At 33.8% G+C, this 23,170-nt stretch overlaps 1 protein-coding gene across 3 annotated transcripts in view; it reads right to left on the bottom strand.

Annotated features, from left to right (window-relative positions):
• The window catches only part of BRINP3 (BMP/retinoic acid inducible neural specific 3), a 486,602-nt gene that overhangs the window by 161,667 nt on the left and 301,765 nt on the right, over positions 1–23,170 (bottom strand). For all 3 annotated transcript variants that reach the window (XM_027564433.1, XM_027564432.1, XM_027564431.1), the window contains exons 5-6: positions 9,976–10,081; positions 1,283–1,519 (exon numbers count right to left, since the gene is read on the bottom strand). In XM_027564433.1, coding sequence (XP_027420234.1) covers positions 1,283–1,519; positions 9,976–10,081 — 343 coding nt within the window. The remainder of the gene's footprint in view (positions 1–1,282; positions 1,520–9,975; positions 10,082–23,170) is intronic.

The following is a 23,170-nucleotide window of genomic DNA, read 5'->3' as shown; positions in this document are numbered from 1 at the left end:
TGAGGCACTCAACTTTTTTTTAAAGTTCATTGCTTTATGAAATGAAGGCCATTACAGGTAACATAGTCTATTTTATATGTAACAATATGGAAAACACAAGTATTCACTCATAAAAATTCAGAAATAGCAGAAACAAACTCCACAGACATTACTAGACCAAAGCTGATCTAAATTTGGTTTAAAAATAAGTAGTAGAGTAAAAGTGCACATTCATGAGATTCCCTTTAATGTGAAGAAAGTATAGAAAAATCCTTCTCTGGATCTTGCCTCAGAAGTGGAACTCAGGGCCCATGAGAATAGTCCAGAAGGGAATCGGAGGTATTGGACTAAGAATGCCACCTGCCATGTCAGTAAACACAAGCTGTCTGGACTTTGAGCCACCACAGCTGCCCCAGCGTGAGCCCTAAGGGAATGTAAGATGGAAACAGGATGCAAAGGATCAACCTATCAGGTACTGCAGCAGCCCTGCCAGGTTGTACCCTAAGGTGACTCAGGAAAAGCATAGGATACTGGCCCCAAAACCTGAAGTGCATAATACAGGAAAGACTTCCATCAGCCTTGACTTTTCATCTGCTCTTACATTGAAATAGAGAAGGAAATAGCAATGCACTCCAGTATTCTTGCCTGAAAAATCCTATGGACAGAGGAACCTAGTGAGCCATAGTCCAGGGTCTATGGGGTCACAAAAGTGTCGGACACAACTTAGATACTAAACAACAACAGTACACAGAAAAGCAGTAAATTCCTTAACTTCAGATGTCTGGTTTTCCTTAATCAACAGAATCGATGTTCCAACTACCTGGTTTTTGTTCTAAAAACTCCTCTGTAATGCTGGCTCCTCCCTTACCACTTGGGGCCATCCTTCAGAGCGACCTGAGAGTTCTGTCTCTTCAGAGTTCTCGAAGAGCTCAGAAAATCCACCAAATAAAGCACAATTACATAATTCTCAACTTCTAGGCTGTGCACTTTTTTCAGTCCATAGTTTAAATTCTTATATTGAAAAAGGTAGGGACCTTCTTTATTAAATGATTAATATGTCAGCTCAAGAGAGGCCTGGGTTCTACTACCATAGTACATAGCATACAAAAAGTACCACATAGGGTTTCAGTAAAATACTGAATAACCAACAATAAAAGCAATATCCACAAAGAATAGTAAGAACAAATTGAATAAATTTCTTCCAAGTATGTAATAGTTTCTTCCAAAAGGGTAAAATTGTCTGTTCAATATAACATTTTTTTTGGTGAAGTTTAGAAGTGTTAGATAAAAATATATGTCTTACCTGATTCCTCAAAGTCAATGTTGTAGGCTTTCCAGGTTTCAGTTATGCGAAGAAGATTCTCTTCCATGGCTTGAATGTCCATGGAAGGGCAATTGCATTCTGGGAACTTGGGGCCACAATGACACCAGCAATCATTGTCCTTGCAGATAAACTCTCCCTCTGAGTTGCAAGCAATATAGCTCAAAGCTGCTTGTACAAAACGCTCCTGAAGGTAGTCTGGAAGTAGGACTTGCAGCCCTTAAGGAACAAACCGAAAAAGGAAATTCATTTTGATAAAGGCCAAAATATAATACATAATTACAATATTCAGAAAATGTCAAAAATGTAGCATATTAAGTTACAGGTTTATGCATATTTTAATATGATCATTAGAAAAATTACTGAATTTTGAAAAATTTTCAAATGTTTATCATTTTTTTCAACATATACTAACTCCAAGCACTTTTCAAGAATCTGGGAAATTATAAAACATTTAATATCTCAAACTATCTGATTTTATTTTTTAAATTGACTTAATTGGCTATTTGAATTTATTGATCAGAATATTTGATTATTTTATGTAATGTAGATAGAATTTACCTTTATATATTTTGAAATGAGATGTATGCATTTCTTTTCCACTTATTTTCAAATACTTCCAATATTTTTATTTTACCTTCAAACTATCAGCTCATCTCTACTTAGATATTATTTGCAGCATTGGCAAAAGTGTTATGAAATGTTGCTGTATCTCATGTCATTAAAACATGTAACTTTATATGAGTATGTTTTTCAAATGATCACTTCAATTGACTACAGGGAAGTCATAGAGAGACTGAGTTGTTTCACTGGTTATTCCTCATCAGTCATAGGGATACAGTTTATTACTTTTCAACATGCAAGTTAAGTTACTAATTCTTAAGAATATATTAAGAATAAAAATAAGGCTATCAAAAATATTTAGGGATCTCTACTTGTTTTACATTTAAGCATTTGCTACAAAAATCTAATCAAAAGGGTAAATATTCAATATAATCAGTAGGTAAAAATAAACATAAAAGTAAAGGAAAATTTATTCAATAACTCACAGCAATTTACCACAAAATTTGATTTTTACCTCCTTTACATGCTTCCTTTCTAACAAAAAAAAACCAAAGCAAAACAAAACAAAAACACGTTTTTTTATATATAATCATTATCTACAACTTTAATTTAACTAAAATCATGAATTAACATTTAGGGGAAAAAGTCTATCATGTAAAAATCTTGACAATTGTACTTATCTCATTCTTTCAGACTAATGCTACCATAGATTGGTCAGGAAAAGTACTCAACACATATTTATTACTTTACTATTCATTTTTATTTCATCTCAAATAAATATTGAATGCCTTCCATTTGGAAGAGACTTTCTAGGAAAAGTATAATATGAAAATGACCAATTCTTGCCCTAAAGGCATTTGCAATATATTTAGTAGAAGAAGCAATATAATATATAATATTAGATGTATACAATGATATTATACAATATTTCACTAGGTATAATTAATTGGTAAAGCAACCACATTAGGTTCATAAGATTAATAAAACCTTTAATTAAAAAGGTAGACTGGAACATTATTTGATGTTTGATACATGGATAGTTTTCAACTTTAAGAGATTTGATGGGCCATGGGATAATACATTAGCAATATCACACACAAATGAACTATGGAACATATTCTTTAAAATAGCAATTAGCAATATTGTTTTAATTCATGTGCACTATGAGAATGCAATGAGTGAGTTGCTTAGAAAAATAGATCCAGGGTAATGTTATTGGGGCTCTTATTTCAGGATGAAGTACAGGGAATTAGTTCACTTGTATTGAAATGATGTTTAACCATGAAAGTACTCTGAGTAGTACTTTAATTTATATGCAAAAGATATAAAGAAAAAATTAATTTAGACAGAAAACTAAAAATATATAAACCAAAGAATAGGGGATAAAAAGGCAATTTTTTAGGAGACAGGAGAAGATGAATGGGATCTACTAGACAGTACTTTATATGATGTAAGGCAGGTGAAATATGTCAAATGACTTGGAGGAGTAAACTGGTAAAGCTAGATATATTCTTAAATGTCTAGTCCTGCAGGTCATCAAATGACTGTATACTTCAGAAATATCTAATATCTGAAAATACTGATATTCAGTGTTAAAAACTGGCTAAGTCAGAGTCCCTGTTAATGAGACTCAGGACTTTAGACCAGATATATGGAACCCACTGATTATCTCAATTAAAAAAAAATTAAAAATGAAAAGAAAATCAGAGAATTTATGTAACACTTAAAATGTTATAAACCAAGTAGTTACAGTATAATTTTCAATCTGTAAAAATGATAGTGCCTTAGCAGAAATAGAAAAGGGTGGAAGAGTAATTTGAGAAGGAAAGACTGCTGGCAGAAAATGGTGAGTTTAGCTTTAGACATGCAAGGATTTCTGTTGCATGTTATCTCTGCTTTATATCTATCTATCAATCTAAAGAAAGGAAACTGATATTCTGTAAAACCATACTAAAAATAACAATTTTTTTTGGAAAAGAGATTTACAGTCAGACCACTCAAAACTCTTTAACTTTACAACTAGATCATTAATGTAAACAATAATTAATACCTAGAGAGAAAACTTGGACTGTTTTAACAGACAACTCAGAGGGATTGAAGGCTGTCCTATAGACATTTTGTTAATGTACAGAACCAACAGAGTAAAAATACTGATGAAACCATTATTAGAAAGCCTCCTCGATTGTGAGACAAAGCTAAGGAAGAAGAGTTCTGAGCCTAGGGGATATTGTGAAAGTAAGCATGTGAGGCAGGGCTAGTGTTACAAGCTGAAAACCCATTGAGTAAAATATAACCATGTCCAGTATTGGAAGACCAGTTTTTTTCAACCAAACTTCTCACTAGGAACAACTAGAAAATATAGAAGGCATATTAAAATAATCTGTCTATACTATATAGTGCAGGGAACTATAATCAATATCTTATAATGCAAAATAATCTAAAGAGTATGTGCAGAGAGATTCTTACATATAGACACATACATATGTATATACATATGGCACAAAATCACTTTGCTGTACACTTGAAACTAACATGGCATTGTAAATAAACTATAATTCAGCTTCTAAAAATCTGTCCAAAAGGATCCAAGTCCAAGAAAAGTGAGGATGTCTAGAACTACCATGACAAGAAAAGGATCCCTGAGGTGCAAACCACACAGCTTTTGTCTTAGAGTTTTGTCCAGTTAGCAAATCAAAAACTGAAGTTTAGAGCCAGTCATGATAAAGATAGTAAATTGCTCCAGATTTGTAGAAATACATAAGGGCTATATACTCAAGCAGTAATTAAACAAAAAATTAGATTTCATAGGTTTAAAGCATACTTTCAAGGAAGTCAATTAAAATGGATTGAAATGCTACTGCAAATCAAAGTAAACCTTCTCTGGAGAAAGAAAACATCAAGAATTTTAAATTGTTTTTGTAAAGCACAGCATCAAAATTTAATAAAAATAATGAGCATATAAATAAGAAAAAATAGTTTATCAAAAATGAACTGTAAATTAATTTCAGTCACCCAATAAAGAATTAAACAAACACTGTAGACAATTTTGACAAAGAATTGGAAACTAAAAATTATAACCAAATGGAAATTCTGCAAATAAAGTATATATACATGCATACAAACACACGCACACATACATATAGGAGTTACCAATAATAGATTTAATAGCAGACTAGACACAGCTGAAAGGATAAACAGCAAACTGGTATATGTCATAAAAAATATTGAACACAGAATACTAAAATGGCAAATGGATATAAAGAACAGAAAAGAGTAGAAAGGACACAGTTCAGTCGCTCAGTCATGTCTGACTCTTTGCAATCCCGTGGACTGCAGCACATCAGGTCTCCCTGTCCATCAACTCCCGGAGTCCACTCAAACTCAGATCCGTTGAGTCAGTGATGCCATCCAACCATCTCATCCTCTGCCATTCCCTTCTCCTCCTGTCTTCAATCTTTCCCAGCATCACGGTCTTTTCAAAACAAGAGTCAGTCCTTTGCTTCAGGTGGCCAAAGTATTGGAGTTTCAGCTTCAGCATCAGTCCTCCCAAGGAATATTCAAGACTGATTTCCTTTAGGATGGACTGGTTGTATCTCCTTGCAGTCCAAGGTACTTTCAAGAGTCTTCCCCAACACCACAGTTCAAAAGCATCAATTCTTCAGCGCTCAGATTTCTTTATAGTCCAACTCTCACATCCACACATGACTACTGGAAAAACCATAGCTTTGACTAGACAGACCTTTGTTGGCAAAGTATTATCTCCACTTTTTAATATGCTGTCTAGGTTGGATATAACTTTTCTTCCAAAAGAAAAGACACATAGGTCATAACTAAATTATCTAAAAACACAGTTAATTGGAACTTCATGATGAGAGTAGAGAAAGAAAGAAGCAATATTTGGCAAATAAAAATTTAAGAAATTTAATAAATTCCTGGGAGATGAATAAAGTTCTAATTTGCATCACACAAACATAAAGTCTAGTAAGATAGACAATTGTGAAAATGATCAGCTGACCAGAGATCCTCAGTGCTGTATAGCTCATGTCTCAATGGGCATGAGTTTGAGCAAGCTCTGGGAGATGGTGAAGGTCAGGGAATCCCAGCATGCTGCAGTCCATGGGGTCACAAAGAGACAGACACACCTGAGTGACTGAACAAAAAATAGCTCATGTCCTACCTAAAGGAATATGAAGAGGGTGAAAAACTAAGGACTCCCTTGAATGTGATGAAGTTGACATCTAAAATTTTTATCATACATTAAATAGATCAAAAGTAGGTAATCTCTTATATTATAAATATCTTAAAATAAAAATATTATATCATATATCTGTATGTACTGATGGAGCCTAATCCCAGCAATCTGGCATCAATATTCTCCTTTAAAAAGAATAAATGAGCAATGTGTATGTGTGTGTGTGTGTGTGTGTGTGCTCTCCTTGAAGTCACCATTTCATTTCACTGTCCTACAAGTTTTTGTACTAATATATTACATTTTATTACTAAACATCTTTTTTTAATCACAGTCATATCTCTACTATAAAAATCAATGATTGAAAATATATATATGTTTTTCTGAAACATAAATAATACAAAATTTTGTAGCATGAATTACATAAAATAGTTTTCTAATAATGAAAATAATTTTAAAAATCACTATGATTTGAATTATCATGATTACTGATAATATGCAATTAAATAGTTATATGTATTACAAGGATTGACAACTTTTAAAGACATATGTTATCTGTTCCTTGAAAATGCACGATTTAATGAATTGATAGAGCTTTGTTAATTACTGTGGGATTTTTCTAGAAATATAAATTAATATGAATTATTTCAAAGTAAATTATTTGCCTTCTTTTAATTTTTATATATGTAAGCTCTAAGAACCCTAAAAAAGGAAATGACAACCCACTCCAGTATTCTTGCCTGGAGAATCCCATGGACAGAGAAGACTGGTGGGCTATATTATGGGGTTGCAAGAATCGGACATGACTTAGTGACTTCACCACCAAGCTCTAAGAAAATATGTTCCAACATATCAATAGATAAAAAATAGGAAACAGGATAGTTTTTTAAGCAATATAATCAGACTTTTATTATAAGCAAAAAATAATTGCATAGTGCTGCATCGTTTATTATCTATTTGATAACACAGTCGTGCCAATTTTGCTGAAATAAAGCATTAGGAACCAACTGATGTGGAAAAGTATTTGTTACCTAATCACATGGATCATTCATTTTCTGGGAACTTTACCAAAAAATTACTACCAAAATTTAATAACTTTGAATTACTTCTGTTACCCTTTCACGCAAATGTACCTTGTTTGATATGTTAAATTCTTAAGTGGGTTGAAAAATTGGAATATCATTCATTTCAATATGTATTTGCTAATACTTCCTATGAATTACATTTTGTCATATGTATTCAATGTATTTTCATCAATATTTCAGAGTAGTAGATATGGATCTTTCAATTAAAAAAAAAAAGTGTCTGCTCTGAAACCTGATTGACAAAGCCAGACAGAAAGGAGATAAATCCAGCTTACTCACTGCCAGCCAACATTTGATTTCATTTGTTTTCAGTCAAAATCAATGTGCTAATGTGTAATGCATCTCTCTGACATCTCATTTATGAATGTCAATTCTAATATAGATAGTTAAGTCATGGAATTCGTTTTGAATTTTTTGCCTAATGCTGTACCTCAGTAATTCTTATCGTTGCTTTCTTTGCTCCGATAAAATTCTACTTCAAGAACAATTCTTTTTCTTCTATAAGACCAGAGCTTCAAAAGAAGAAGGTCAATAATAGAGCTGAACTCAATATCTCCAAATGGACCAAACACTGATTCTAGTGCTTCACCTCATTCTTACAAGCAAAACACAAGGTCTCTCTCTCACACACACACACATATCATCCGTACCTATGCACATCTATCCATAAAACCAGCTAACGATGAAAGACACAAAGACCTATGGTAGTACTTTAATAAAAGATTCTTCTGAAACATCAGTTTTTGCAGTTGCTACATATAGTGACCCAGGGTTTTATAAATACTTTTCAAAGAGATGTACCATGGTAATATTCTGGAATTGGTGAGAGTTTTGCATTCCTTTTTTTTCTTTTTAGTGGCAAAGGGCTACTATTTTTTGCTATATACTATTTATATATATATATACGTATATATTTAATATATATTAAAGGTGAAATTGAATAGGTGAATCAACATGAAACTTGTAAGTACAGATGAAATTTAAGAAAGAAAGAGTACATGGGATATTGAGAGCCTTGATATTGATTTTCACAGTATTATCTTTGCACGGGACTTTGTGCACTGTGGTACAAATATAGTTGTAACTAGTCCTAGCAAGTAGTAAAAGGTGAAAGAGATTCAGGTTTCTGTTTTACATAAATTGAAGGGAATAGAAAAAATAGTTACACAAAAGGGGCATGTCTCTTCATTTATTCCTTGTGCTGATTTTTTCCAAGGCTGATTTGTTTTGTATTTTGTGTTTAAATATTATATTTAAATATATTATTTAAATTTTATTTAAAAATTTAAATAAATTAAATATTATTTAAATATTATGTTTAAAAAAAAGAAGTTTTGTGTTTAAATATTATATTCTTAATACCGAACACAGTAAATCAATAGTGTTAATTCACAAAGATAAAAATCAAAAGTGTTAATAAATAAATTGTATCAATTGAAATAAATGTATTTGATATAAAAATTCCTTGTCTTTTTCTAGTAAAATTAATACTCTGATGGAAAGTCAATACATTTTAAAAAGGGGTGAATAGTAAAAAATTATAGGTAATAGTGAGAGACTGTGCTTCCATTTAAGTTAGAGAAAATATTTCAATAACTTTAAAGCTAAAATTGACAATAATAACTTGGATAGCATTTAGAGTTTAAAAATTTAAGCACTTTCTCTGTGAGTTTGTACATTCAAATTGAATGAAATCTATTTATTACTTAAGTTAAATTTAAATAACCTGATGCCTTTAAATTTTTAGATGGAAAAATTGAGAGAAAATCTCATAAATTTCTGAAATGTTAAACATTTTTATGTAAAACTGAATAATGCAAATATAGCTCTAAATTAAGCAATTAAAGAAGGTAGACTAGAGAAGAACAATTCAAAATTACCCCTTTGATCAGTGAATTAAATGTAGATTATGTGTCATCAAAAAGGCATTTTTGAACTTATTCAGCTAGTACATGTTTAAACATGTGGATATATAACGTTTCCCTGTCTGTATGAAAGAGTGATATACACATGCTTAAACATTTAGGGGATAAAATTAAATTACAGTTTTAAAAAGTTCTCTATTGTATTATTTCACAAAGTACAGTAATAGAAAGAAGATGATAAATTATTACCATTATCATGAATCTATCTTTATAAAAGAAATAATGCAAGTATAAATATTTTGTTAATATACTCTTAAGTATATATCTATTTGTCAGAATAGAAAGGCAGCCTTAACTATCATATTAAGTTATGTTTAAAATGTCAAAGTTTCACATTACAGTATACTTAAATATGGTTACAATTCTTATCAGAATCTATGAGGAAAAAGGGCTTCCCCTGTGGCTCAGCTGGTAAAGAATCCTCCTGCAAGGTGGGGGACTTTTGTTCGATCCCTGGGTTGGGAAGATGCCCTGGAGAAGGGAAAGGCTACCCACTCCTGTATTCGGGCCTAGAGAATTCCATGGACTGCACAGTCCATGGGGTTGCAAAGAGTCCAACACGACTGAGCAACTTCCACTTTCACTTTCATGAGGAAAAAGTTAAAGCTCAAGGAAAGCTAAGGAAAACTGCTACTTATTGAGACAATGATTACTGGAACAAAATATTATCAAGATGCATTTTCAATTCTTATCAATTATTTAATTTAAAAAGTAAAGTGAATTTTGACATTCTCTTCATCTGGTCTAGAATGTTTATATCAGTTAAAGATTAGGAGCCTTTTATAAGAATTTTAAAAGCCTAGTACTGAACACACAGCTTATTAAAAAAAAAAAAAAAGAAGAAGAAAGAAATCACAACTGGATAACTGTCATTCAGGCTTATAGAGAATTAATGAAATTTCAGCTACATACCTTGCAACTGAATCTTATTCTCAGGACTCTGAACCAGAACAGAACTGACAGAATCTAGGTTGTCATAGTTACTGCAGCCAAGAGGACCCGTCCGTGTTTCTGTTACCTGAAGAACAAAACATCAGCTTTATTATATGTACCAGACCTTACCATGTTCTTTCCATTCGATCTATTAATAGTTGTCACTCACACATCCATTGGACAGTAAACATCACTAAAAGGTCTAGGATCTGATACGCATCAACAATACACCTAAGCAGAAAGAAGGCGAATGATGCCTTTATCTTCAATTCCATTTCCTTCCCTTTGGCCACACATCAATCTTCAGAGAAAATAATGGAAGCCCTCCTTAGTCAACAACATCACTCATACAAGGTTACCGAATTTGCCAAGACTGAATTTACCAAGATATGACAGAGCATCTGCTCCTTTAGGTAGAAAGCAAGTTTTGACTCATTTGAGACTAGTTTCTTGTTTGCTCATCTCCCATCAATAAATCAAAACCATCTTCCAGGCTACTGTCTAAAGACTGATTTTATTATTTCATTTTTCTACTTAAAAATCTACTATTTCCTGCTCTTATGCTGGTATCAATATTTAAACTCTTCTGCTTGGCCTCCATCTGCCCCTCTTTTCCCAGCAGGCAGGCAATCTTGCCGTCCAGTTGGACTTTGTTAATTCTCTGCTTTTGCTTATACAACATCCTTCACCTTATCCCACCTTTCTCCTTTTAGATAAATTGTTTTTTTTTAACCTTCAAGATTGACCTTGTGTTTAAACACCTACACAAAGTAGTCCCTAATGATTCCCACTTGTATTACTTCATATTTGTATAAAGTTATGGTTTGCAGAGTCCAGCCTTAGCACTTAATTATGGAATCACATAGAGTGATTTTCCCCCCCATGGGTATTGTGGGATGAATAGTATCAGATGAGATGTTTAAGTGATTATACCAGACTAGAAATTTATCCTGAGGATATTTTTTAAAAAATACAAACATATTTTAAAGTAGAGGAGTATTATAATCACTTTGGGGTTTTAAAAAGATACTCTCAACAACCAGGAAGGTTTGCAAAACGTTGATCTCATTTCATTTCACAGTCCACAGCCACACAATGGCTTCCCACCTCGCTCAGAGTGAAAGCCAGAGCTCTTTGCTATAACTAAAAAAATGCTCTATTTTCAAGCTCCCCAATACCTCTCTAACTTATCTCTCTCCTTCTCTTCGTCATTTACTCCATCCCAAGCACAACGGCTTCTTTGCTGTTCCCAGAACACGCTAGGCTCTTCTCCTATCTCATGATTTTTGACTTGCTGTTCCTGTATCTGAAATTCTCTTCCTCAAAATATTTGTGAGCTTATTCCTTCACTTTCTTCATATCTACTCAAATGTATCTCTTTCCAGATCACTTGGACTAACCAGTGTTAAATGAACATACCTTCCCACATTTCCTTCTTCCAACTATTATTTCCTCTGCTCCTTACCTTGTTCTATCTTTTCCACAGTAGTTTTTAGCTTATAACATGCCGTATAATTTACTCATTTATCATGATTATTGTCAATACCTCTCATTAGAATGCAAGCTCCACCAAGCACAAGGGATATTGCTTATTTGTTTACTGAAGTATTTGCAGAACAAATCATGCTCTTGTGTAAACCCACAGGTATTAATACTAGAAAAAAACAAGAGGACAGTGTGAGGGGAAAGTCAAACCTAGGAAGACATTAATGCCATTATTAAGATAATGAAGGCCTGAGTGGGACAGTGGCAATATGATTTATCTGAAGAAGATGGGTTTTGAAAAACTAGAACTAATAAGATTATGAAACATTGAGAATGAAATTTCTAGACTAAGTGATAACATTAAAATATAAGGCAAAGAATCTCCATTGTGAAGAGCATGTAAGGAAGCCTGATTTTGACCATTTTGACTCTGACTTGAACAACACTGTTAGAAGAAATGACAATGTAGTATATTTCTTGGAAGCTATGTCAAACATGGAATCACTATTTTGGGAGTCAAAAACACATAGGTGATAAAGACAGGGCAGCATGGACATGCCACCTCAGGTGCATGGAGAGAATGCATAATTGTATTATGACAGTTCTATCACATTTTCTAAACAGCAAGTCCTTTAGAATAGCCCAGATTGGCTATGAGCACACAGCAACCACGGGGGATGTGGTTTACTCTTTCTCTAACACCACATACACTTGTGTTCTCCTCTACTGCTGCTCTCCAGTGGTGACATTGAATATTCCTTATTTTCTTTAGGAGAATAATTTCTGATGTTGATGTGTCATATACAGCCATGTACATATGCATGTGTGTATAAATAATATTAAATATAAATGAATCATAACATAGAATAACAGAATTTTCTGTCTCTGGGATTTCCCAGGCAAGAATACTGGAGTAGGTTACCATTTCCTTCTCCAGGGGATCTTCCCAATCAAGGGATCGAACTCATCTCCTGCACTGGCAGGCTAATTCTTTATCACTGAGCCACCTGGGAAGACCATTTAGAATTTGAGATAATATAAATCTTCATCTTGTTCTATCGGGTAGTTTATTCCCCCCCCAACACACACACAAAAACATACATACCACATTAATACAAACTCTAATATTGCCATTTTAAGGAAACTTTCTAAATAAATATTCTCATTGACATATGAGATCTTAGAAATTGGTATGCAATCCTAGACAGCTAATTGTTGAAAGAGGATAAACAGGATTATTTTATCTCATTGCAGACAATTCCTAATTCAATTACTATGTTCTTGAGAATAAATACAGGGGATTTAAATAACAGTCTCACAAATTTTCAGAATATTTGAATATCTCTGTGTGTGTGTTCAGTTGCTCAGTCATGTCCAACTCTTTGTGACCCCATGGATGGTAGCCTGCCAGGCTTATCTGTCCATGGGATTTCCCAGGTACTACCTCTATTTCTAGCAATCATTTTATTCCTGCACCTCTAGAGTATACAATAATAAAAATATTGCATATTCCTATTTATAATTTTATTTTATACTTTATCATTCATAACCGATTTCACTAATCATTGTTTGATTTAATATAAAGTTCAAAAACTCTAGCATGTTCAAGGTTTCAAATCTATTTTTCCAATTGTACTATTTTTTAAGAACCCTAGATGTCAATCTAACAAATGTGTCTATAATATTTTATATTTCCAATGCTAATGAAAGGAATACAAATGAAAAGAGAGTAATAAAAACTAACTTAATGTATAAACATTTGTATAAAGATGCTAACTTTCCAAAAATGAATTCTGTAGTTGTGCCACAAATGATTTCAACTCTGTTTATCAGCGGGCAGATGAGCATCTGACTTAGAGGTCTCCATATGTAATGTAACAAAGGAAGCTAAATTCAATAGCTAAACATAAAAATGATGAAGACTAACAATAACCCAGTACTGATAGCCTTCAGTGTTTTTAGAAATGACATGCAGAGTAAAAAACATGTTTTTCTTTTAATCAATTATCTCTTGGTGAGAGGATGCTGAAACAAAGGAAAATAGATTTTAGGACACAAAAATGATATCCTTTCTGAGGTGTTACATTGATTTGTGGTTTTATCTGAATATCATGAGGAAAATTAAGGGGCTGGGAAGCTGAAGAGGGGTATTTTGTGTACAAGAACGGAAACTATGACTTGCCCAGCTGTAAAATCAAAACTTTTCAAAATGTACTGATATTTAGCAAAAATCTGTCTTCACACTGTAACGAATGTGCTCTTCTCTAATTGACAACTGGCGTAAACTGTTCTTAAATACATTGTTAAAATTCAGAGAGGATATTAAAAGTATTAAGTAAAAATATGACCATGTTTTCATTTCAACTTTTCCTATATTGTTTCTGTTTCGTTTCATTAAACTACCATCCATCATTTTCACAATCAGAGAAGTTTACAGAGAATAAAAGAAAATAAATAACCTTCTTATTAAAAGGGATGACTTGGAATTAAATAAATAATAATATAAATTCAACTTTATTTAGGTTAAAATAAAATGGCATCAGTAATTCATTTGGAAATAAGCAGGCTTTGTTATTTTTGATCATTTTCTGGGTCTTACATATCCGAAAGGTAATATCAGCACCATGTCACAAAAATGAATTGAATTTATAAAATTAATTCAATAAGAATCAGATTTGCTTGAATCTCAAGCAAAAAAACAAGAACAGAAAAAAGTTAAAACAAGGGGAAAAAAGTGGAACAAAAAAGAGTAATCAAACAAAAAACACATCACATTCTTAAAGGAAAACAGTATTATTAGAGAGTCTGTTGTTTTATTAATAAAATTATCACATTATATCTTTAAAATATTTCTGATCATCATTAGAACTCCACCACTTACTGGATCCAAGTTTCAAGTTTCTGTCCAGTGAAATAGTTAAAATTTTCTTACAGTCTGAAGAGTTTGTGAAGAAACATGAGATAACAAATGCTATGTGCTTATCATGGGCCTGAAGGAGAGTAATGATTGCACAGCAAGTGTAAGGTGTGTGTAAGGTGTGTGAAAGTGTTTACTATTGAAAGGCAGAGGCACAATAATAGCCCTGGGGTAAACTTTTTGGAATCATTCACAGCCTACTTCTAAGACTGTAAAATTGTAATATTTTTTTTCTGACATCAGTGCTGCATATTAACATTTTTCTTTGAAAAGAGAAAAAGAGTGCCTATATTTTAGATAATCCTAAATCAAGTTTTAGTCATATCTGACTCTTTGCAACCCCATGGTATGTTGCCCACAAGGCTCCTCTGGCTATGGAATTCTCCAGGCGAGAATCCTGGACCGGGTGGCCATTCCCTTCTCCAGGGGATCAACCGCACCCTTAAATGAGGCTATGCACAAATTTTACAAATCACATCAATGTGAAAATCAAGCACAACATATTAAGAATAATCCTTAAGACTAAACCTAAGACAATGATATAGAAAAAAAAAAAAAAAATAGGCAGTTTGATTGCACAGAAAAGGATAGAACAGCAACTACACTGAAAATAGAAAAAGTTGACTTAACTCGAGTATAGAAGACAACTAATGAGTCTCAGAAAAGTATGCTTGTATGAGAAAAACTTTATCCACATTGAATGGAAAAAAGTGATAGAAAATGCATATGCACTTTGTAAAATTATACATACACATATACCATAAATAGCTCTGTGAAACTGCTATTACTCCACACTTTCTTCAAATGGAAAAAAAAATTAGTTCATCATTTTGACTGAACTAATTATTTATCAGCAACTCAATAAAATGTATAATTGTATGAATAGTATATCTCTTATTGCAAATCTGTAAATGCACATTTTTTTTAAGTTTTAATATTCCCGGAAATTTTATCTAAACTTAAGAGGGGGAAATAGTTTTACCTCTTAAACTCAAAAAAAAAAAAAAAAAAAAAAAAGACAAGAATGTGTCTATTTTCTATTACAATGACTTGTCATTTCTAGACTATTTATTGATCATTTGATAAGAACATGGAATAGCAGGATTCTTGTTTGTTCCAACCTGTTTTTTTTAATAGCAAAATTAATAAGTGTTTATGTTGGAAATTCAAGCAGTGAAATAAATTGAAAAACCAAGAGAAACAATTGCTTTCCCTGATTACATGTTTGCTTTCAACGTTTTACCAGACTTAAAAATGGTTGTGATTAGGAGTAATTCCTATTCGGGGCCACTGTTTATTCATAGCATCAAATTTTCATGTGTTTTATTGTTTACAACCATTTTTTTTTTAAATATTATATTCAATTGGTTCCAAAGTTAGAGTATATAGAAAGTTTTTGAATAATTTCATATTGCCATTCATCATATATATGGAACAATAGATAAGTATAATGTAACTCATTTACAAAGAGTTATGCTCAAACAGAAAACCTAATATCTTCCTTCTGCATTCAGTTGTCTCCTCTACAATCTTACATCTTAGCCATATAATACAAAAGAAGTGTTAACATTTAAGAGAGGATCCTGCTAACCTATATTACAGTGAAAAAAACCATCTACACGGGGGTTGGTGTGGGAGGACCAATGAAATTGATTATTGGCATCTATATCCAGATGAACTACACTACCAGATACTGCCTACAATTTTTAAGGTGTACCGCATTTTTTCACATTTCCCTCAGAGACACTCTACTGTATAATGCAAGTCAAATGCCCCTTCTTCCATAAATAATCCTTCTAATATTTAATCACCTCACACACTTTACAGTGGTATCGATGAGCCTATTTGCATGGCAAGAATAAAGATACAGAGAGAGAACAGACTTGTGGACACCACAGTGGAAAGAGAGGGTGGGGCTAATTGAGAGAGGAGCACAGAAAACACACATGACCGTACGTAAAACAGCTAGCTAGTGGGAAGTTGCTGTGTAGCACAGGAAGCACAACACGGTGTTCTGTGACAACCTAGAGGGATGGGAGGGGGTTCAAGAGGCAGGGGGCCTATGTATACTTATGGCTGATCCATGTTGTACAGCAGAAACCAACACAACATTGCAAAGCAATTATTCCCTAATGAAAAATAAACTTCAAAACTAAAAATTTTTAAAAATAGAAGAAAAATTTTGTTGAGAATAAGACTAAAATAGAGGACATCAACCATATTTGTCTAATATTGCATTTTTATGTCTTAACAAGTTTTCTCATTTAATATAAAAACTATTTTTTCAAATATATATATACATTTTTGTATAGATTTTTATATCAAAACTTACTCATTTTACTATCTCTTTATCAAAAATGTTAACTGACATTAACATTAAGGATTATTTGTTGGAATACATAACTGTATTCCAACAAATGACTCAATATGCAGAATAAATGAAGAAATCCATATGATCTCTGGTTTCCAGTTCTGCATATAAGGAGCTTGGAAGTTACCATTCCCTCCTCATAACAAGTAAAACAGATGGAAAAATCCACAAGTCTTCTTACATCCATAATAAGGAAACAAACTGCTGCTCCAAGATTGGAAAGACAGACAGGGAATACAGGGAGTCACAGTACAAAGCAGAAATTCATGTTGAAACAATCATAGGAATCAGTGCTAAGGTAAGAACACCTGAATTTCCACTGACAAATTGTTGACAGCAAATGTGTGGAAGGGCTTCCCTGGTGGCGGCTCAGACAGAAAAGAATCTGCCTGCAGTGGGGAGGCCTGGGTTTGATCCCTGGGTTGGGAAGATATCCTGGAGAAGAGAATGGCTACCAACTCCAGTATTCTTGCTTGGAAAATCCCATGGACACAGGAGCCTGATGTGCTACAATCTATGGGATCACAAAAAGAGTCAGCTACAACTTAGTGACAAACACACGTGTGTGTGTGGAAAGTTTGGGAATTAAAGATAACAGAGAGATCCCGTCATAAGAAGACTTTCCACCATTTTTTTGAGATTTACTTCAAGGAACTCAACCAGCTTCCTACAGTAAATATTTAAGAATAATATCCTCTTGCTTTCCACAGTGGGATAGAAAAGAAACCATTTTGAAATACTCTAGAACACTCTGCTCTCCTCTGCCTCAGAGAAAGCTAGATAATCAGAGGTTAACTTTCTATAGGATTATCTCAGCCTGAGTGACCTAGGGGAAGGGAAATACCTGATTCTAGCCCTTTCTCAGAGAAGGCAATGGCATCCCACTCCAGTACTCTTGCCTGGAGAATCCCATGGATGGAGGAGCCTGGTAGGCTACAGTCCAAAGGGTTGCAAAGAGTCGGACACAACCAAGCGACTTCACTTTCACTTTTCACTTTCATGCAATTGGAGGAGGAAATGGCAACCCACTCCAGTGTTCTTGCCTGGAGAATCCCAGGGACAGAGGAGTCTGGTGGGCTGCCGTCTATGGGGTCGCACAGAGTTGGACAAGACTGAAGTGACTTAGCAGCAGCAGCAGCAGCAGCAGCCCTTTCTAGCCATCTTGTCCAATTCCAGGTGTGAGGGAGGAAAAATCTGAGACACTTTATGAATTTTGCAGTCCAAAGGCATAAACTCTATAAAAAATGACCAAACGAAGGATAATAGAACATTTCCCTTTCTCCACACCTCATCATCACATTACTCAAGACCTGTTTCTAGCAGTTCCTTTTACCCATCAATCACATTCACCTACCAAGAAAAAGTTACAAGGAATACAAAAGGCACAAAACACAATCTGATGAGACAGAGCAAGCACCAGAACAAGACATGGCAAGGATGCTGGAATTATCAGATCAAAAATTTAAAATTACTATAATTAATACGGTAAGAGCTCTAATGGATAAATTAATATATAAAAACTGATACACAAGTTAAGTTGAGAGAAGAAAATCCAAGAAAGAATGGAAAAAAATGCTATAGGAAAAAAAAAAAAAAACACACAATGGAAAAGAAAAATGCCTCTGATGGGTTCATTAGTCAACAGATCTGAGGGAAGAATCTCTGAGCTAAAGGATTTATCAATAGAAACCTCAAAAATCAAAAGTAAAGACAACAGAGACTAAGTTTTTTTTTTTTTTAAGGAATAGAATATCCAATGAATGAAGAACAAACACAAAATGTGTGACATAAACAAGAGAATTCCAGAGAGAAAAGAGAACAAGGAATAGGAAAAAAAAAAAAAAATGACCTAGAATTTCCTCAAATTAATGTCTAAGATCAAACCAAAGATCCAGGAAACTCAGAAAACACCAAATAGAAAAAAAAAAAAAAAAGTCTAAAAGCTAAACTAAGCATATCATTTATAAATTACAAAAAATCAAAATTAAAGAATAAATCCTGAAAGAAGCCAGAGGAATAAAATATGTTACCTACAGAAGAAATAACATAAGAATTACATCTGGCTTCTCAGAAACAAATGAGACACTGAAATATTTATACTGTTGAGCAAAAAAACCTATCAACCTAGAATTTTATGCCCTGCAAAGTTATCCTTCAAAAATAAAGAAGAAATATATATTCACAGACAAAAATTGAAAAAATTTATTGTCAGTAGACTGGTCTTGCAAGAAATGTTACAAGAAGCTCCTTATAAAGGAAAATGTTTAAAATATTATAGCTCAGAAACTCAGATCTATATAAAGAAGAACATCAAAGAAGGAATAAATGAAGACAAAATGAAAACTTTTGTTTTTCTTATTCTTACTTGGCTGAACTGATAACAGTTTGTTCAAAATAATAATACCAAAATATACATATTATGTGTGTGTGTGTGTGTGTGTGTATATATATATAAAGTGTGTATGCTTATAGATAGATAGACAAAGTTAGGTTCAGTTCAGTTCAGTTCAGTCTCTCAGTCGTGTCCAACTCTTTGCGACCCAGGAATTACAGCACACCAGGTTTCCCTGTCCATCACCAACTCCCGGAGTTACTCAAACTCATGTCCATTGAGTCAGTGATCAATGGACATCCAGCCATCTCATGCTCTGTCGTCCCCTTCTTTTCCTGCCCCAATTCCTCCCAGCATCAGGGTCTTTTCCAATGAGTCAACTCTTCGCATGAGGTGGCCAAAGTATTGGAGTTTCAGCTTTAGCATCAGTCCTTCCAATGAACGCCTAGGGCTGATCTCCTTTAGAATGGACGCGTTGGATCTCCTTGCAGTCCAAGGGACTCTCAAGAATCTTCTTCAAAACCACAGTTCAAAAGCATCAATTCTTTGGTGCTCAGCTTTCTTCACAGTCCAACTCTCACATCCATACATGACCACTGGAAAAGCCATAGCCTTGACTAGATGGACCTTTGTTGGCAAAGTAATGTCTCTGCTTTTTAATATGCTATCTAGTTGGTCATAACTTTCCTTCCAAGGAGTAAGCGTCTTTTAATTTCATGGCTGCAGTCACCATCTGTAGTGATTTTGGAGCCCCCCAAAATAAAGTCTGACACCATTTCCACTGTTTCCCCATCTATTTCCCATGAAGTGATGGGACCAGATGCCATGATCTTAGTTTTCTGAATGTTGAGCTTTAAGCCAACTTTTTCACTCTCCTCTTTCACTTTCATCAAGAGGCTCCTTAGTTCCTCTTCACTTTCTGCCATAAGGGTGGTGTCATCTGCATATCTGAGGTTATTGATATTTCTTCCAGCAATCTTGATTCCAGCTTGTGCTTCTTTCAGCCCAGCGTTTCTCATGATGTACTCTGTATATAAGTTAAATAAGCAGGGTGACAATACCAGCCTTGATTTATTCCTTTTCCTATTTGGAACCAGTTCTAACTGTTGCTTCCTGGCCTGCATACAGGTTTCTCAAAAGGCAGGTCAGGTGGTCTGGTATTCCCATCTCTTTCAGAATTTTCCACAGTTTATTGTGATCCACACAGTCAAAGGCTTTGGCATAGTCAATAAAGCAGAAATAGATGTGTTTTTGGAACTCTTTTGCATTTTCGATGATCCAGCAGATGTTGGCAATTTGATCTCTGGTTCTTCTGCCTTTTCTAAAACCAGCTTGAACATCAGGAAGTTCATGGTTCACGTATTGCTGAGGCCAGGCTTGGAGAATTTTGAGCATTACTTTACTAGTGTGTGAGATGATGCTCAATTGGTAAAGTTAGGTTAATATGTACCATATTCATTATTATTTCCTGTTTGTTGACCTTATTATTTGTTTCTATTTTTGTCTTTCATTCTTTGTCTGCCTTTTTTTGGTTTTAACAAAGCATTTCACATTATTCCATTTTCTCTCCTTTCTTAGCATATGGGTTATAATTCCTTTTTTTTCTGTTTCTTTTTTTTTTTTACATTTTCTAGTCATCATCCTGGATCATGCAATTAGAAATTATAACTAATTCAAGTCTACTTTCAGATAACACTATAGCACTTCATGGGTAATGTGAGTAAATTATAATAATAAAATAAGCTTAATTTGTCCTCCCATCTCTTGTATTATTCTATCATTCTTTACATTCATTTCACTTAAATGAAATAATTGTATCAATAATCATTTTTGAACATCAACACACCAATTAAAAGACAGAGATTGTCAGAATGGAGCAGAAAACAAGGCCCAACTACATACTGTCCACAAGGAGGCCACTTCAAATTAAACGTACATTAAAAAATAAATAAATAGAGAAAATATAATAAAAAAAGTAACAGGATAATTACATAACTATCTTAATTTCAGACAGAGCAGACTTTGAAGCTAGTAGAGCTACAGGGATAAGGAAGGACATCACACAATGATAAAACCGTCATCTCTCCAAGAAGATATAATAATACTTAATATCTATGTGTTTAACAACAGTGCATTGAGCTAGGTGAGGCAAAAATTTACAGAACTGTAAAAAGAAATGGGTGAATACAATAGCTTAGTTTCAGATTTCAACACCTTTCTTTTATAGATGAACAGGTCCAAAAGGCAGAAATCTACAAATCAATAGCAAGATGGCAATGAAAGTGAAAGTGTTAGTCACGCCACTGTGTCCAAATCTTTGCCACTCCATGGACTGTAACTCTCCAGGCACTTCTGTCCATGGAATTCTCTGGGCCAGAATACTGGAGTGGTCCAAATTCCCTTCTCCAGGGGATCTTTCCAAACCAGGGATCAAATCTGAATCTCCCACATTGCAGGTGGATCCTTTACTATCTGAGCCACCAGGGAAGCCCAAGACGGCAATAGCAATACTTAAAAAAAAGAAAACTTGACAAAATAGATGATGCTAAAATCTGATGATCATGAAACTGCAGTTTCCTTATCAGGGGATTTAAAAGAACAATGAGCATTATCCATTCTCAAATGGCTACAAATAGTATAAAGATGGAAAATGCCAAGTATTGATAATAATGTAAAAGAAGCAGAATTCTCATACATTGTACCCAGGAGTATAAATTGGTACAACCACTTCCACTTTAGAAAATTCTTTGTAACCATCTACATAAACAGATGTTGGCACATCTTAAGAGCCAGCTGCTGCTGCTGCTACTGCTAAGTCGCATTAGTCATGTATGACTCTGTGCAACCCCATAAATGGCAACCCACCAGGCTTCTCCGTCCCTGGGATTCTGCAGGCAAGAATACTGGAGTGGGTTGCCATTTCCTTCTCCAATGCATGAAAGTGAAAATGAACATGAAGTTGCTTAGTCGTGTCCTACTCTTCATGACCCCATGGACTGTAGCCCACCAGGCTCTTTCATCCATGGGATTGTCCAGGCAAGGGTACTGGAGGGGGTTGCCATTGTCTTCTCCCTTAAGAGCCAGATGTACAGCCAAATATATAAATATATATATGAAGATGTCTGTAACCAAAAGAAACATGCAAATATGCTCACAGAAACACCATTCTTAATAATCTCTAACAGGAAAAAAAATCAATTGTTAATTAATAATTTGATGTATAAGTAAATTGAGGATTCAAATACTGTACCACAGTAAAAATAAAGTCAATGACACAGAATAACTAGAATGAATCTCACAAATATAACATCAGGTAAAATAAGTCACATATATTATACTTCCACTAATAAGAAGCTCAATATCAGACAAAAATAATCTATGATGTAACAAATCAGAATGTTGGTTAGACTTTGTGAATAGAAGTCACAGAAGAAGGTATAAGTGGGATTTCTTGGATTCTGGTAATGTTTTATTCTTTTATATAGATGTTGGTGGTTGAAAGACATTCCAAGCTCAACACAATCTGAACGTGATTGTGTACTTTCTGTATATATACTTTATATCTGTAACATATTTACCAATAAATGTTGGCTAATATTATTGTCCTCATGAATTACATCACGGCAGGGACCATGTCATCTATGTCTACATCTATGAGTGCTCAGTCACTTCAGTCGTGTCTGACTCTTTGTGACCCTATGGACTGTAACCTGCCAGACTTCTCTGTCTGTGGAATTCTCCAGGTAAGAATACCAGAGTGGGTGATATCTATCTATTTATCTGTCATCTATCCATTTGTCATCTCTCCAATACTACAATACTAGCTTGTATCTTTGCAAATTTACCTTTCAAATGTACCTTTCAAATTTATTATTATTATAATGTGATTTTGCAAAAAGAAAGTACTAAAATCTGACCCTGAATGATTATTTAAAATGAGTTATTTTTAGATGATTAATATAATAGCTTAAATTAATCAAAACACATCCCTATTAATTATCTTAAAACATCATATTTTTTTATCTTCTTTCAAGGCTACAATTATAAGTATTCTATAATTACAGATTCA

The sequence above is a fragment of the Bos indicus x Bos taurus genome, chromosome 16 (genome assembly GCF_003369695.1).
Source record: "Bos indicus x Bos taurus breed Angus x Brahman F1 hybrid chromosome 16, Bos_hybrid_MaternalHap_v2.0, whole genome shotgun sequence".
Lineage (NCBI taxonomy): Eukaryota > Metazoa > Chordata > Mammalia > Artiodactyla > Bovidae > Bos > Bos indicus x Bos taurus.
Note: the sequence above shows the minus strand (reverse complement) of the source record. Positions and strands in the feature narration are given on the sequence as shown.